This window comes from Scatophagus argus, chromosome 2, assembly GCF_020382885.2.
Source record: "Scatophagus argus isolate fScaArg1 chromosome 2, fScaArg1.pri, whole genome shotgun sequence".
Taxonomy (NCBI): Eukaryota; Metazoa; Chordata; class Actinopteri; family Scatophagidae; genus Scatophagus; species Scatophagus argus.
The window spans coordinates 22,438,360-22,456,598 of record NC_058494.1 but is presented as its reverse complement, the minus strand read 5'-3'; the positions used below and the strand labels follow the sequence as shown (position 1 = coordinate 22,456,598).

At 41.0% G+C, this 18,239-nt stretch overlaps 1 protein-coding gene across 1 annotated transcript in view; it reads left to right on the top strand.

Moving 5' to 3' along the window:
• Positions 1 to 913: 913 nt before the first annotated feature.
• The window catches only part of mad1l1 (mitotic arrest deficient 1 like 1), a 46,535-nt gene continuing 29,209 nt past the window's right edge, over positions 914 to 18,239 (top strand). The window contains exons 1-15 of the mRNA XM_046370787.1: positions 914 to 1,070; positions 1,494 to 1,648; positions 1,746 to 1,886; positions 2,785 to 2,964; positions 3,049 to 3,173; positions 3,288 to 3,369; positions 3,705 to 3,835; positions 4,360 to 4,474; positions 4,639 to 4,700; positions 9,724 to 9,810; positions 10,547 to 10,691; positions 14,296 to 14,436; positions 14,755 to 14,811; positions 16,442 to 16,533; positions 16,785 to 16,875. Coding sequence (XP_046226743.1) covers positions 1,505 to 1,648; positions 1,746 to 1,886; positions 2,785 to 2,964; positions 3,049 to 3,173; positions 3,288 to 3,369; positions 3,705 to 3,835; positions 4,360 to 4,474; positions 4,639 to 4,700; positions 9,724 to 9,810; positions 10,547 to 10,691; positions 14,296 to 14,436; positions 14,755 to 14,811; positions 16,442 to 16,533; positions 16,785 to 16,875 — 1,593 coding nt within the window. The 5' untranslated portion in view covers positions 914 to 1,070; positions 1,494 to 1,504. The remainder of the gene's footprint in view (positions 1,071 to 1,493; positions 1,649 to 1,745; positions 1,887 to 2,784; positions 2,965 to 3,048; positions 3,174 to 3,287; positions 3,370 to 3,704; positions 3,836 to 4,359; positions 4,475 to 4,638; positions 4,701 to 9,723; positions 9,811 to 10,546; positions 10,692 to 14,295; positions 14,437 to 14,754; positions 14,812 to 16,441; positions 16,534 to 16,784; positions 16,876 to 18,239) is intronic.

Below are 18,239 nucleotides of genomic sequence, written 5' to 3'. Positions count from 1 at the left end.
AATACAATAAAGAAAGAATAAAAAAAATTAAAATAAAATAATGTGTGCTAAGTATAAGGAATAATCTGGTCATTGCTTCAGACCACAGTGCTTGTCACACAACTAGAATCGGTCCTTGGGTGATATAGCTGTGGCTGTCATATGAAGAGGATGAATTTCCTCAAGGTCCATAAGGTCCTGACCATAACATTGCAGCAAAAATGGTCTTATTGCATGGTACAAACTGTGCTATTAGTGCCAGACCTGGGCCATTATGTCTTTTGTCAGTGCCAAATAAGAGCTTGATCATGTAGTCATGTGGGTACAGTATCCATATTGATACATATATTCACACTGAAGAATAGCAGGTGTTTATTTTTATTTTTATTTGTTTATTTATAATAAAGTAGCAGTCACAACCTGCTATTGACCAGTTCACTCATTCTGTTGTGTAAAATACAGACTGATTAATATGGCAGTGCTGCTCTCTATGGGACAAACTACGCAACTACAAGTCACACACCTTCACATACACGTGCCAACCTAATTGAAAATACAACAGTAGACCTGAACTATACTTTTTCAGAGTTCGTTTTTTATTTTCTCATCTTTTGAGACCAAAGCCCTACCCAACAGGCTAACAGCTTTGGTGATAATTATGTTGCTGGTGATCTTCATTACTTTGGTGAACTGTTTGCTGGTCTTCCCATTCATTTCTCCTGAAGTGGAATCGCAAAACGGTCTTAATGGGCTCATAGGTTCCCTCCTCATTAAAATGTATAAAACTGCCCCAACAGCTGCTCGACTAAGGTCAAAGGTCTAAAAAAGCGTGAAGGCTTTTACCTGAATAATCTTTAACGAACCACTAACGAAGAAAAATGTGTTACTTGGGTATAATGACTTCGGCCGCTCAACAGCTGACATTCTCGCGATGCATTAAGAAGCATCGCGATATCACACGCATCTCATTCGAGATACACTGGAGGGATTTCTCCGTGTGTGCAGTGAGCTAAGCTAACGCGCTATCGTAGTAAAGATAACCTATCTAACTGCACCACTAACCTCTTCTTGGCAAACAAGTCAGCTCCGAGGTGAGGACATATGCTTCTAGTCGAGACCTTATGAAAGCTCCGGTTCTTTTTAGAGTGTTAGCTTGCTAGCACCCTCTGAATAGCTGAAGAAACTAGTTAGCCCTCGCTGTAAATCTAACTTAATCTTAGCGGGAGCTAACTTAAACACAAACACGAACGTTTGAAGAATAACTTTACGTAATGCAACGACCCAATGTTAGCTTTAACCTTTGACTGGTAGTGCTAGTTTAGTTTGGATATCTTTTGTTACTCTGCAAGGACAGTAATATCTATCTATCTACCCATATGTCCTTTATTTCAAACTCATATTTGGACTTAATATTAGCTGCTGGAATAGTGAACTAGCTGTGTCTAATACTGATGCATAACTTCACTGACTTTTGCTCTTTCTCTGATCCATCCATTTGTACACTGCAACACCAGAGAGAGTCAAAATGGATTTAGAAGATGACACTACTGTTTTAACAACCTTGAAGTCCTTCAATTCCTTCATCAGCTGCACTGAACCTCCACAGCGGCTGTCAGAGCACTCAGTGGGGACTGGAAACCTGCAGAGTCAGTACAAACGCAGCATGGAGGTATACAGAAACTGACGGCATCAACAGCACCGTTAAGGTGCCTAATGACGGTATTAACATGCAGCCTCTGCACTTACTGACTTGTCTTTTCTTTTAGTTGCTGGAGGCTGCGGAGAGGCTTCACTCTAAGAATCGCTACCTTCAGTTGGACCAGGAGAAGAAGCAGATGGAGCTGAGTCACAAGCGAGCTCGATTTGAACTGGAGAAGGCTGCTTCTGACAGCGCACGAGACTTGGAGGTACAGCTCACACAGCCTCTCACATTCATATAACACAAATGAATACATGATTGAGGTTATAGTCGTAGAAGAAAGTTGTCTTCAAGGGATTCGGCGGATGTATGCATCTGAAACCAAACATCATATTAAAGTAAAAATGAAAACTCTTGCAGACATTAGCCTGCAATACAACAACCAAGCAGAGTAGTTACAACACAATTAAGTCTGTTAAATTTCCCAAAAGTTTGAAGGTGTCCATTTTAAAACATAAACACATTAGTACACACATTAGTACACTATTGAATTTCCCTCGGGATCAATAAGTATCTTTCTATCTATCTAGCTATCTCTACATTACAAGCCATCAAACACATGATCATGATCATTGACAGGGCTGAAGTGCCTCCTGTCCTGTCTGTTCTCCAGGGGTGGCCCAACAAAAGTTTAAGTTTAATTGACGGAGAAGAAGAGAAGTTCACCGCAAACAAATGTGGTTGGAAGCTGACACAATGATTTGTATACAGAGTAAACAAAAAGGGTGAATTCATTCATCATTATGTACTTAGTGAATTGATTGCTACAGTACTGCATTGGGGAGTGCTTCACTTTTTATGGCCTGTTAGATAGAAGATAAAATAATACTACCACTAAAGACAGCGGATTCTTCCTGATCTCAATATGTTGACGTGAACATAATAAGTGTGAAAAGAAGAACAAAAATGAGTAAAAAATACTGGCATATGCAGCAGAACTGCTTCAAGACAAAGTGCAGTGTTGTGGAATTAATGCAGTTTGTGCACAGACTTGGAATTCAGATTTTTTTCCTCTTATCAAGAAAGTTTCATGTCAGTTAATCAGCGTCAGTGCAGACACTGGGTGAAACTTGTTTTTTATTTTTTTTATTTTTTTTATGATGCAGCATGAGGTTGACCGGAACCAAGAACTCTTGGGGCGAATAAAGAAATTGGAGGAGAGGGAAACTGTGGCAGCCAAAAACCTCTCGGAGCAGGTGGAGGCAAATCGTGCTCTCCGCAAGAACCTGGAGAGCCTGAACAAGAAACTGGAGGAGCGAGATATTAGACTGAACGCTTCTAACCAGGTAAACGCACACACACACACATGATGTGTTTGTACGCTGCTCATGTCTCTTATCTTATGTTGGCTTACACTGATCTGTTCCCAGACCATCAGTTCTTTGAAGGATGAGATCAGAGAGCTGAAGCAGCGGATTCACAATCAAGACTCGACAATTTCGACTCAAACTCTTGAAAACCAAGAACTACAGGAACAGTTAGATTTACAACGCAGGTACAGACACATACAGAGACTACATTGTAGCTAACTCTGTTTCATGCCATTGGAGAATGGGCTGTGCTGCATGAGATAAAAGCTGACCCCAAGCTTCTGTCTGATTGTTATCAGGAAGTATCAGGAAGTCTCTGAGCTTTGCCAGAATCTCCAAGCTGCACAGTCCACCTGCTCAGAGCACATCGTGAAGATTAAGGTATATTACACATAGTGGTTTAGCCATGGTGGACCAACTCGTCTGCTGTGTACACACTGAGAGCTGAATATGCTCTTGTCCACAATTCAGATTCAGAAATGCACTAGATGAAATTGTTAGTCAGTAAAACAAAACGTGATGATGATGAAAACTAAATTATTGATCTGCAGTATGAATTGAGCGCCCAGCGACGTGCTGTATTTTTACGTGGTTAATAATTATGCTTGTAAGCTAGTTAAATACTTTCGATATTCAAGGATGTATTTGACCAGTATGTGCACTGAATACGTACTGTGGCTATTTCTATTGTATGATTTCTCTCCTCGGCTTACAAGGAGTTGGAGAGGCGTCTTGCCCTCCAGGAACAAGACGTCGCCATCGTGAAGACTGTGAAGTCAGAAGTGGCGAAGGTGCCAGAGCTGGAAAAGGAGTTGAAGCGCCTCAGAGAAGATAATGCCTTTCTCAGGTCAAATACATTTTTAAGTTTTTCATGCCTTCTAAAGTGTTTTCATCTTCCAATAGAATAGACAGGTTTTCATTTTTTAACACTGTAGCCTAACGCGACCCCACAATGCTCAAAATTTTTGCTTTTAACGTTTTGACATTTCAGTGTGACTTTGGGTCATCATACCACACTATGAAGCATTAGGTGACGAGTGACTTTCCTCACTGTTTTTTGAATAATGCTACTAAAACGACTATAATTCCGGTGAAGATACTGTAACTTACTGCTTGGTCATGTCAACCCTTTGCTACATTTAGGACCATCTCTCTTAGGGAAATGTGCATGAAAAAGAAGGAGAATGTCAGGTCAGAAGTAACCTGTTAATATCTGTTGGCTGTCCTCTGCAGTTATAAAGGATCACGTCAAAGTGTAAATATAGCCATTGATTCAAAAGCAAAACAAACAAAAACATGCCACTCCTTCATCAGGTACAGGGTCTGAAGCGTTCACCTTACTTTTGTGTTTTGTTTTTGTGCTTTTTCCAGGGAGAGCAGAGAGAATTGCAGCCTGTTGAAAGAGGAGGTGGAGGGGCTAACGAAGAAGCTGGAGAGGATGGCGAAAACAAAAGAAGAGCTGGTCAATATAGAACTGGAGAAGGAGGTAAACGGCATATAGATTGTATGTTGTCTCTCTGTAACTTATTGATGTTGGCATTGTTATCATATCCCACTAACTATGAAACAAAGAGAGAAGTGTTTTTAAGGTTTATCTATGTATATCATGGACTTCCTACACATGTGACCTATTGTTTCTTGAATCCTCAGAGGTTGGCAGAGAAACTCCAAGCCTGGGAAAACCTGGGCCAATCTACAGGACTCAACATCAGGTCAGACGCTGTGTCAAAATGTGCCTGCATGTGATTATGAGACAGAAAACCTGAGGCAGACAAAAGCTTTTCCATTACATTGTCGAAATTATGAAACATGATTAAGCACCACTAGGTGGAGCTGTGGTCATTCCAAATAAATGTCCCTCATCACCGTGGCTGGATTCCACCGGTGTGTATAGGTGTGTGTGTGTTTGTTTAATACCTGCTTGCGTGTGTGCTGACTGTGTCTCAACGCATCCAGTCAAAACTGGTAATGAGAGAATGATTTCATGTTTCTCTGTGAGTAGTGGAGCAGATCTGAATATAAACACTGTAGCCTTGTCCTATTGCTTGCATGCATGCAATCATGCACGCACACACACACATGCACACGCACACCGCATTTTCTCTCTGATTAATTCTGACTGTGATGTAAACAGAATGTTAAATGAACACATCCACACAGCAACTCTGGTTTGTCTTACACTATGTGTGAGTGTGTTGGAGTGACTGTGTGTATGAGTGTGTAGTATGTGGTACACCTTCAGGCAGGGCAAGGTACTTAAAAAATATTAAGTGAAATGAAATCTTTCCCCATATATGATTTAATTTTAGTCTTATGTAATATGTTATGGGATCAGATTGGATTTGTAAAATTTGCTGTTATTAAAAGACCCGAGAGGATCACAGGAATGCAATACCACCCTCATTTTAATATACACAATATTTGGTCGGGCTGTCCATCATTTTTCTGAAAATTTAAGCCAGTCTAGACTGTCATCCTAAATTGAGCTGGAAAGTTGGAACTTTTAAAATTCAGGTGTTCTGCCATGTCATTGGCTGTCTGAGTGCTTTTTCCACTGGAAAAAAAAAAAAGAACTGCGTTGAACATACGGCTTCTAAAGGGCAACCATATGTGTGAGGCTCATAGTGATCAAAAGTAAAGGTTAATGCAGCTTGCAAATCAACAGTTAGAAACTCCTTCAAGCTGTTTTTACTGTTCACTAAATGGCCAAGTTAATTGTCAGGATGTTGTTTTCCCGCCGCAGTCCTGTGATGTGGAAAACACAAGTGTTTCATTGAACAGCCTGTTCACCTTTTTTTCACTCGAGGCGACAGTGTCGTGTGAAAATTAGTATTGATTTGCATTCATTCCGTTAGTGGCATATTTTGATTGCCTCTTAGACTGTTAAGCAGTCATTATCTCATAATTTGCTTGCTGAATCTTTGCAGGTATGCAATTTTGAACTTAAATGTGAAAGTTAAAGAATGATAAAACTAAGTCTGGATTCATTTCATTGTGCTTTTTTTTGTAGTATCATCAGCAAATTTGAATGCAAAAGAAAACTGATGACACTTCAGTGACAGAATGATAATATCACAGTGCCATCAGAGGAAACGAAGCCTCCTGTCCGACGCCGTTTTTAGGCTGCTTCTTGATTTGTCAGTAAATATGAAATGCCTCATAAGGACTGTTCTGTTTTGGCACTCTACTGTGTATTTGTATTGTTGATTTGTTAATGTTGCTGTCCTGCCAGCTGCTGATACTAACTGATTCATTGTTCATTGTTTTGCTTTGGTTGACATATTGTAACTCCTTTTGTGACCAGACATTTCGGGGTGGTCATTAGTGGTGTGAAAAGAATATGTTGTAGAGCTGTTGTTAATGAGGAGTAAACACATTGGCGCTTTAGTTGAGGAGTCTGTCTCCTACAATCCAAGATTTGGTTTCTTACCAGCTGTCTGTGGTGATTTGCCAGGTGAAAATAACTTTTGGACAGAAGTTAACACTCCCCAGCAACAGTCAGTGTGTCTGCCTGGTGGAGAAGACAAGCCCCACAGCCCCAGCCTGCAGTTGGCTGGTTGCTGGTGTTTATTTCCGTTCCTTCTGTTGCACAGTCTGATAACATTGTGCTTGCTTATGTGTGTAACCATGTGGTTGACAATTGCAAATAAGATTGACAGAAACTGAATGAAAATATTTTCACTGTGGACAGGACAGACGATGAAAATATACGGGCTGGTTTTCTGAAAATGGATTTCTTTTCCAGTGTTTTCGCTGGCTGTAGAGAGAGCTGAGACCATTTGATGCATGTGTGTCTCAACAAGAATAAAAGGAAATTTGAAATACAGTTTGAGGTGTTTAAGTGGTGTGTGTGTGTGTGTGTGTGTGTGTGTGTGTGTGTGTGTGTGTGTGTGTGTGTTTGTTATCTGTGTATAGATTATCTTCTCCACGATGATTGATTGTCTTTTCTTTGTCTCCTAATCTGCTCACAATTCTCCATGTTGAAAAAGTTTTAAAAAGTTTTTGAAATAGTTTTTTTTTCTCATATTTTGTGAGATATATGTAATGTTTTATTCTGCTATTTTAGACAAATTTTCATACCACTAAATGATATAAAATCAAAGTTTCTCCCAGAAAAGAGCCAGTGGCAAGTGGACTGAGCTTTGAGTTATACCATACAGACAAAAGTATTAGGATGGGGCTGTGTTTCAGGGGTTGGGCTCGGCCCCTGACTTCCAGTGAAGGGAAATCTTAATGCTTCAGCATACCAAGACATTTTGGACAATGCTATGGTTCCAACTTTGTGGCAACAGTTTGTTGAAGGCCCTTTTCTATTCCAGCATGACTGTGTCCCCGTGCACAAAGCAAAGCTCCATAAAGACATGGTTGGATGAGTTTGGTGTGGATCAACTTGACTGGCCCACACAGAGTCCTGACCTCAACCCCATCCAACACCTTTGGGATGAACTGGAATGGGGATTGTGAGCCAGGCCTTTTGGTCCAACATCAGTGTGTGACCTCACAAATGCTCTACTGCATGAATGGGCAAAAATTCCCACAGAAACACTCCAACATGTTGTGGAAATCCTTCCCAGAAGAGTGGAAGCTGTTGTAGCTGCAAAGCTGTTTGTGTGTTTAGAATGTGATGTCATTAAAGTCCCTGTTGGTGTGATGGTCAGACATCCCAATATTTTTGTCTATATCGTGGGCTTCCTTCGCCATAGGGTTCAGTAAGTTGTTTAATGCTACTGCGTGTGTCTACTGGTCTGCTGCTATGCTAAAGTCTGTGGGTGATGATGTTGAATGCTCACAATGTACTTGTGAGTACTACACTCTGTTCTTGGAAGTATAATTATTTGGACATAACTAAAAACATGCTCACAACCACTGCCTTATGTAGTATTATGTAGTATAGCTGTGCTATAGACTGTTTGAACTGCGCTGTCCTTCTGCAGTTGAGTTCCACCTTTTTTGTTCTGTCAATGTCCCATTATTCACTAACATTTACAAAATGAATTTTCACATAATTCCCTATGCTTAGCACCCACAGGCTGCTGGGCTTGCGATGCACTACTGGAACCAGTATTAATATCAACAATATCAATACTTAGTTTGTCATTAAAGAAAAAGCGCAAAAAGTGTTTCTATGTCTTTGTAAATTGAATGTCTTTGTGTTGGGCAGGAAAAAGCAAGCAATTTGAACACATCCCTTAGGCTGTGGGAAATTGTGATGAGCATTTTCAGTGCAATCATAAATGAGTATATTTATAATGAAAATAAGTTTAATTGTATGGTTGAGAAATATTCGCTGAAAATGTAGCGTCCTTTGCTGCTCCCAACAAAGCTGATCTTAGTGTCCATCTGAATGGACTATTAAATAATTTTAGATAACTTACATATAATATATAAATTGTGGTTTACTTAAGGTTGGCTTTGAACTTTCAAAGGTAAAAAATAATTAGCTGAAGTGTCTGAAAACACATGTTGGTTTGCCTTCGGGTTTGTTGAGTGGATTCCTTGTGACCGATATTTTCTGAAACTGAACCCACAACACTTTAACCAGGCTGTGGATTGAATTCTGGTGTTAGAAATATTTCTCCCAAAGTGCTCAAAACTTGACTCACAGTAGATTTTCACCACCCTACCACTGCATTTGCTCACTGTTACCTCGTAGTAGTTCACGACATCTCACCTGATAATATGCAACCCGCCTGTTATTTGCAACATCAGCAGAGATGTCTGGCTCATGACCTGTGAAAAACCTCCAAAAACCAGGCAAATACAGAAAAAGAGCCTCTCAGATAAGCTTAGGAGAAGGCTAATCCCTCTGTGCTCCTGGCAATGTGGAATTACCCACTTTGGGTACAATAGTTATTCCATCATATGATTCATGAACTCATATTTTAGTCATGAGATTAATTCCACCCCTCAGGCTCCACCTAGTGAAAGTGGAAGGGGTGATAAATCTACGCCACCCAACTTTCACGTGGCGCATTCTGGCTTTCCAGCCTTGATGTTCACCTCAACTGCTCAGCCTTTTTAAGTTGTCATGTGACTGAGCGGATTGCCTAACACTGGACCACAGTACCAGATCTCAGGCTACCGCTGTCGGTCTCTAGTGAGACCTAAAGTTCTGTTACATGCTTGATTTTTGTTATGGACAAAAAGCAGCATCACACTGACCTCTTATGGGCTAAAGATTTCAAGTTTTTTGCTCTCAAGACCACATCTAACCTCGCGATGTGGAGTTGCATTACTTTTCCGTTGTGCAATTTTTAACTGCTTGGTGGCAGCTAAATTAAGATTTTGAGCTTAACTCCCATAATATACCGCTCCTCCCATTTCACAAGAGATAAAGAGATAATGGCTCTCATTTCGGTGGACAGATCCATAGTTTCATAGCTTCTCTGCCAGAATATTTGACCTTCTGCATTGTTACCTTTCCAGTGAGTGCGTGTGTGTGTGTGTGTGTTTTAGTAATCTGTCAATCTCTCCCACGGAGTGAGTTTGTTTTGTAGAACTGTGACCAGTATTTAGCCCACTATCCTCCTCTCATCTCTCCCTCTGCTGCTCATGCCATTTTATTTCACAGCTCCCCACTGGCCGACGAACAAAAGAATATGGAAAAGCCGTCGTTTTTATCTATTCTCTGTCCTTTCTGCTCTCTTAGTCGCATTGATTTTTCATTGTGTGTGTCTGGGAGTGTGTGTGTACATGTGTGTAAGCTAACTGTTCTCTGTGTGTGTGTGTCTATAGGAAACCAGAGGATCTGTCCAGGGAGGTGATTCAGATCCAGCAGAGAGAATTTGCTCTGAAAGAGCAGAACTACACACTCAACAGCCGGTAACAGACTTCTTCACATGTACACAAAATCCCTCTCTCTGCCTTCAGACCTTTTTTCTCTCATTCTGTCTGCCGGCATGCCTCTTTCCCCCCATGTATCTATTAGAGCGTATCTCTGAGTAGTCCTTAATTGTCACAAAGTTAATTAAACTGGTCCTGATTCTGATAGCACTCCTGACAGTAACCACTGGTATATATGTGTATGTGTGTGTGCATGCAAGAGATTGCGATTGAGAGAGAGGGAATTCACTAATTAAACTTGTCCTGTTTAGGCAGAGGTGATGTCTGTAGGGAGGGAGCTGTGCGCATGCTCTGGTATATTCATGGTGCAGCTCAGTCCAGCTAAGAAAGCTTTCATTAGCTAACAAGCATCTCTCCTCTCCTGAGCATATTGGGCTCATTATGAAATATTAGAGACTGCAGAATGGGAGAGTGCTGAGTGTGAAGGGTGGTGTGATTGTTGTCCTCTGGTATAATTATTGTCCTATTGATCAGACCTGGCTGCCACAAATAAATTCTGGACATTTGTCTAGGAATTATTTGAGCTCAGTTAGAGTTGTCTGGCAGAGGGTGTTATTGTAAACTGACTGATTTTTTTTTTGTTTTTCTCAGAGTCAACGTTCAGCACTAATCAACCTGTTTCCCCCTCCCCCTGCCCTTTTCTCTCCCCTGTAATTAACCTATGCACACACACACACACTTGCTGTCCTCCTATTCATTTATACCGGTCCGTCAGTGTGAGGAGTGCCGAGCGTTCGCAGGCTGAGATCCATGCAGAGCTTTCCCAGCAGCGCAGCAAGGCTCTGGAGGAGCAGAAGAAGAGGGAGACACAGGACGCTCTCGTCCGTCGACTGCAGAAGAGGCTGCTGTTACTAACCAAGGTGTGCCCCCAACAGTCAGCAGCACACACAAAAACAAACCCATACATGCAGAAATTTGAGCAAAGTATTCATACCCTCAAAACAAGACCTCTCTATGCACCGTGATCCAGTGTCAGACATGTGCTGTAAACACTCGGAGAACACAGTACATACTTGACTCTCAGGGCCAGCACAGAATTCCTAATCTGTCCTTCTTCTCCTCTCCCTCTCTCTGATTGGTCGATGGATGTCATGTGACTCCTCAATCTGTCTGGCTTGCTTCCCCCTGCTCTGCAGTTCCTGACTGGACCTCCCTGTGATATCGATTTCTCAGTGTGTGTAATTCCCTAGGTCAACATGTTCAGTCTCTTAGTACACAAATCACACACACACACACACACACACACACACACACACCATAACTAAGCGGCGCTACAGTCATACTGAAAATATGCTTTGACCCAAGACTGCAGAGACCAAAGACCAGACTGTTTTATTTAGTTATTTACTTATTCATTCATTCATGACTGCTTAGCTGGCTCTAACCAAGTTATTATAAAACTTAATGACTATGGTTGAGTCGAGTGATGCCTCTCATCCAACATGCACCTGCACCTGCTCAACCATATTCACTGAGTCTTTTAGTCGTCATTATTCTTTCATTCATTTAGTGTATTTACAGGAAAATTAGAGCGTATTGATTAATACATATGCCAGGGCTGCCACCAGTGGTTTTATTATTAATATTTTGTGGTATTGTGCATGGTTTAATTTAACTTGATTTTCAAGATGTAGACATTTTATACATCGTGCATTAGCACAAAATTGTTATGTTTAAGGAGCTGGAACCGATGACGTGTGCGACATTTTTGGTTGAGAAACGAATTCATCTATTAATCGCTAAATCAAAATTGCTGTCAATTTGTTTTGCATCTATAAAGTATTGATTTGAGCACTGAGGTATACGGCTCTGCAGTTCCCGCTCCAACTGTGGGAATGACTGTAGCCACATACGAGGGCACAAATCAATGATGATTAAGTGCCTTGCTCAGCTGCACCTTGACAGCAGTTATTAAGGAAGTGGAGAGGAGAACAAATTTCAGCCTTTCCTCTCCTCCACAAGGCTACGTATCCTCTGTGATGCTGTTGCCCTGCTTAGATGTTTTCTTTCTCACAGCCTTTTGTGGGACAGACTCATTGACCCATTAGATTCACAGTCACATCTTTACACACTAGATAAAACAGTTGAAACAAAAGCAATTTTTAAAAAAACACATGATGAAAAGAGTAATGATTTTTTGTTATCACTCTGTCCTCACGCTCCCCTGTTTGTGTGTTTTCTAAAATGAGAATTTTTATCAAAGAAATGAAGTCAGATTTTTGATTTAGATTGAGTGAATTTCATTGCACGTTAATAGCCAATAAATAGCCAAAGGGCTTTCTGGTTAGGATCGGCAGCGGACACGTACACGCTGACCTCTAAATGTGTTTCTGCCTTTTGTGTTTTCTGTTTACTTCTGTTAAGTCTGTCCTCCTGTGGGTCTTCTTCTTCTCTCCTTTCCACGTTCCTCACAGGATATACGAGTATTAGACAGTTGTGTAATGGTGCATGACAAATGATGCCATTTCTGTGCCAAAACAAATAAAGTTAAATTAAGGATGATTTCACGTATAGTGTCTTTTTAAAGGAACCAGGCACAGTCATCTTTAACTGGATTATGCTGGTTTTGATCTGGCTAATTACAGGCTGCATCTGATTAGGTTAATCATGGTTTGTTTTCAGATACTAGCCTATGAGCTAATCTGACAGGGCAACTGCAGCCTGTTATTCACAGAATTTTACATGCAGGAATTACAAGGTGCATTTAAGCCACTCACAAAAAAAAAAAAGTAAATAAAAGAACAGCGCTTAGGAATCAACATATACATGCAGTTATCTGAACTGGTGTTTACTATTTATCACCCGACTTCAGCCTGAATTCGCCCGGTTAATAATAGACTGTTGAGCTTTCAATGACCCACAAAATTCAAGGATGGTCCTAAGCAGCCTGGCTGTCTGTGAGATGTTTATTTAATGCCTGATTGCCACAAAACGCTGCCTGCTTTGCTTTATAATACAGAGCAGACCGGCGCGGTGAAGGGAGGGGAGGAGCCGCATCATTTCAACAGTCTTGGTTGACAGTGAATTTGCATTAATAGCCGGGTTGTTTGCCAGTTTTGAAACAGCTTGTATTGTTCTCGCTCATCATGTTGCTTGGCAGTCAGTGCAGATTTACTTTGTTAATGCATGAATTACATGTAGTAATCATTCATTACTGTTACAACTTTAAATGTGGTCGCAAGTAAAATGTTCATATTTGTTGTGGATTATTAAGTGGTCTTCTTATAGCGTCACATGTACCTAACTAGTGGCTGATGATTTTGTTGCTCTTGTAAGATGTTATACTTTGACTCATTGACAGTATTGGCAACAAATAAAAAATGCAGTTTGGTTTTGTTCACTTGCTGCAGTTAAGATGACTGCATATCCTTTCTCTTCAAACATCCTGGGTAAACTGAGCATGCACTGCAAAGAAGAACTTAACTTTGTTAAGATTAAGATTATCTAAATTTTCATGCAGACTAGTTAGTCGTTTAGTTAGCAGTTTAGCTCGACTAACTGGCTGATTTCTACTACTTTTACCTTTTTTTGTTAATTCAAATGGCTGAAATTGACCATTGGTTTCGTACGCATTCCTTCTTTTGACACTTGTCATTCATCTCGTAGATGACTGGCTTCTCTATCCATGCATTTTTGTTAGTGGTTATTTTGGAAACCGTTCAAACACACACATGTTCTCGTGTGTGTGTGTGTGTGTGTGTGTAAACGAACATACAGTCTCAAAAATCAAGCAGACAGGCACACTCTGATGGAGACCCGTGAGCTATTTGGAGACGACACGTCAGTCTGAGTGACACTTGAGAAGACGCTGGCTTGAAGAGGTTTTTATCCTCTCTTTTCTAAGAGAAGCCACTGCTTGGCGTGTTGATTTGCTGGACAGAGTACAGCGAGGACACATCTTCTGTTCCAGTATTATGGAGGAAAAAATGATGGAAAAAAAAAATCATTTGAGTTTTTAAAGCATCACATCTCAGCTAAGAGAGATGAGACAGCATAGTATTATATGCTTAATTTCCAAAGACATTTCTCTGTCACGACTCCCTGATTTAATTTTTTGATTTACTCTTTATCCTTTGTCTACAAAGGAATTTTCTTTGATTTGATTAGTATATAAGAAGAAATGCTGACGAGCATGACCATAACCTTAAGCCTCTCTTTTCACAGATAGGATGAGGAAGGCACAGCTGCCTTGTACTTTGTTCCTGATTTACAAAGACAATTGCCTGTCATATTACTGTACTGCACAGGCATATAGACAGATCATAAAAACATCAAAGAGCTGTGAGATTCTCAGTTAATTCCCTCTCATGCAAACAAACTTTGCATATCTGATAGCACAGCAATTCTGTAAGGTTGAGGTGTTTTTTTTTCTTTGGCTACATGGACATTTGTCGCATGTATAGCAGGATTTTTCTTTTGTAGTGTTATGTCAGTGGGTGGTTATGTATGTAATGTGTGTTACAGGAGCGTGATGGAATGCGTGCCATACTCGAGTCCTATGACAGCGAGCTGGCACCTACTGAGTACTCTCCTCAACTCAACAAACGGCTCAGAGAGGCGGAGGACGTACTTCAGAAGACACAGAGCCACAATGCGGAGATAGAGGTGCGTGTGCTGTCGTGTGTGCGTGTGTGCATTTAGAGTATCCTACTTTAGTGTGCGTATAACCAAGTGATTTGTTTTCTAAACAAAATTTGAATATAAAAGTGCTTATTAACGCTCCTCTCCGATGATGGCCAATTTAGTACGCATGTTGATGAGTGACACTTTTCTCATCGCTAAAGGTGCTGTAAATGTGTGCTGCTCAGCTTCTATTTGTCAGCACGCGCTGTACTCTTGCGTAGTGAACAAACTGACAGATATCTGCTCTGTTTTGTACTTTGTATCTGTAACTTTTTACTCTTTGTCATGTTCTTGATTCAGGCCCAGCTGAGCAAAGCACAGGAAGAGACGGGAACCCTGAAATTGCAGCTGCAAACAGTAAGTTTTCATGTACACTGACACACAATGGTGTTTTTTTTATTATTGTGATGTACAAACAAAACATATTTTTACATTGTTTAACATATTTAAACCTAATTCACTTCTGTTTGTACTCCACCCATAACTACAAACAAAAAGCAGATATAAAATACTATTACACTATACACTATTTGGACATAAGTATGCGGACACTTGTCTTTACACAAACAGGGACTTAAGCAGGGACATACCATTCTTAACACAGGCAACTATGCAGTTATAACAGCTTCCACTCTTCTGGAACGGATTTCCACAAGGTTGTTTCTGTGGGAATTTGTGCCCATTCATACAGCAGAGCATTTGTGAGGTCAGACACTGATGTTGGACCAAAAGGTCTGGCTCACAATCTCTGTTCCAGTTCATCCCAAAGGTGTTGGATGGGGTTGAGGTCAGGACTCTGTGTGGGCCAGTCAAGTTCTTCCACACCAAACTCATCCAACCATGTCTTTATGGAGCTTTGCTTTGTGCACTGGGGCACAGTCATGCTGGAATAGAAAAGGGCCTTCAACAAACTGTTGCCACGAAGTTGGAAGCATAGCATTGTCCAAAATGTGTTGGTATGCTGAAGCATTAAGATTTCCCTTCACTGGAAGTCAGGAGTCCTCACAGACTCAGCCATGAGCATTTAAGCTGTCTCAGGTGCCATTTTAGTCATGACTGTTAACCGTGCAGGTGTACAGTTCCTTTCTGGGAATTAAAGATTCTCTGATGCATCTGTAATTAACATGATGATGGATTTCTTTTCTTTTTCACCGGTGTGCTCAGCAGTGACGTTGGTTCTGTAGACCTCTTTTAAGGAATGCTCTTATCTTGTCTTGGCATTTATGGTAAAATTACTGCAGTTTGCTGTTGTTGAGTAATATTCTAATAAAGGAATTCTGATTCTGATTCCCTCCTGTTTTCTTGTTGCCAGGTTGCACAGAAAAGAAAGCACAGGTTGTGAATAACATTGACCAGGCTAACCTGTGACACAGGAAAGTTACAAAAAAGCTGATAGTTTTAAAAGCTGTATGAAGCTGTATGAATCCAGAATGAAGCCGGGAATTGGCAAGTGTGACCTAAACTCTCTTCCACGCTATGTGTATCTGTCTTTGTGTCTTCACTTGTTTTATGATCTCCCCTCTTTTCATGGCTCCGTGTTACCGAGGAGACATCAGCATAGCCATGGCGATGAGTATTGACGCGTGAAATCCACCTGTCTGGTATAGCTGTAATTACTTATCCGTCTTGGGAAGGCTGAGGGAGAGGAAGAGCTGAGAGACAGACAGATGCCGTCAGAAAAAGAGGAAAATGGGTGTGCAAATGGAAATGAGGGATAATTGCAGACAGGAGTGAGAGATCAGAGAGGTGCTAACCAAGACACAGACAGACTGAAAAGTACTCAGGGAAAAAAAAAGATTGTGAAAAGTAAAATGAGTCTGTGGACTAATGGTGCATAAAAGATGCACTTGTTTGTCTCAACAGGTAGCAGCAGATTTGAATAGAGTACTCAAGATTTATCTGTAGCCAAAAGGTTTCTACCTGGCACATTGCCAAGGGTGGTCTGATGTTCCTGCACCAGGCCCATTTTCTGCTCTGTCTGTCCCAGATGGAGCTGGAGCTGGAGTCTCTAAAGAAGCAGCAGGCCTCTGTTGCTGACAGCAGTTCTTTAGTGACCAAAGAAGAGGTCAGCGTACTCAGGTAGGTAGCACACATACACATCCAACCTGTTGCAAATACCAATTCGAAACTGGGAACATAAAAGATTCATGAATATACCGAGGGTGGATTAACTCACATACATTGTCTGTGAACAGAGCTATACCTCTGGGATTAACCTATCGGGCCGACCATGTGGATGGTTGTTATTCTGCATGGTTGATATGGGTAAACAAGCAAGTGTGTGTGTCTGTGTGTGTGTGTGTGTGCATGTGCATGCATGCATTTTTCAGACAGAAAATTGAAGATTTAGAGGCAGAGCGGCAGCGTTTGGAGGAGCAGAACAACAACCTGGAGATGAGACTGGAGAGACACAACCTTCAGGTAGGCACCAAGACTTTCCTCCAACTGTTTTCGGTGATGGATTTACTCGTCTGGCACAAAGGAACCAATTTAATAACCCCAGTGGCAGCAGCCTAGCCCATGTGACATCGCAGATTGATTCACACAAACGTTTCCCATATCTGACAGTTTTTCAAGCACAATTGGACCCAGGTGTGATTCCAGCACTGCCCAATGGAAAAGTTGTAGAACCTGTGGCTGACTTAAAGTCCTTCTTTATTGGTTGAAGGGATTAGAGGGGACAGAGCGCAGTGGGGAGAGAAATATCGTCAGAATAAATGTGGACCTTTCCTGGTGTCAGCTGGGAATGAAACTGGCTGAAATGAAATGAGTCCTGGTTGGGAGCCACCTTGATAATACTCTCACACACAAACACACACACATGCACGAATTTGTGCATCTAATCCAGATACTTTCATCTTGAAAAGTTACTTAACTAACTCCCTGTGTTATACCTGATCCCTTCTCCTTTTTAAATTGGCTGTATGTGTGCACGTGTGAGTGTGTATGTCTGTGTGTGTGTGTGTGTGTGTGTGTGTGTGTGTATGTGTGTGTGTCCGTGTTTCATCACAATCAGGTCCTCTTACTCCCCTGACTCATACTGTGCCAAACTAAGCCTACCAGGGCACTTTAATGAAACGTGTGTGGGCAAGCGTGTTGGTTCCATTTAGCCAAGGGCTGAATGAAATTCATGTGTTCTCAAGCATGACTACCACTTTTAAGGCAATTGACAAGTGAGTGTGTGTAGGAGTTGTGTGTGTGTGCACAGGTTTCAAGGTTGCACGGTCAATGGATCAGCTCTTAGGAGTTAATTCTTATGACTGCTCCATGGTCTAATGCACACCAAGAGACCTCTACATCAGACCGAGTGAGGAGATGAGTGACTGAATGGAGAAGCATTTGAAAGGGGATATGAATGGCTGAATCAGTAGTATGAATGACTTACAGAACCGAATGCTTGAATAAATTGACATTGGGATTTTTCTTTTTATCAATTTGCACGTCACATTCTTGTGGCCTAATCCATCATTTCAACCCTGTCTTTATATTTAGATCAAACTGACTGGGGTGACTGGCAACCATTCAGATTACCAGTGTCATTAGACGGCTTTTCATGGACTCAGGCTCAATCATCCCCACCAGTAATCTGTCAGGAGGCACTCCTGTATATATGTATTAACAATAAGCACATTTAAAGACCAGGCAACATTTTCTTGTGAAATTGCAATAAGTGCAGCTAATAAAATCTTCTTGCGATTTACCCACTAAAGATGGAGCAGAATAAAATTTTGCTATGATTATTGTCACCAAAAGTAAGACAATCACATTACATTACAACAAACTTT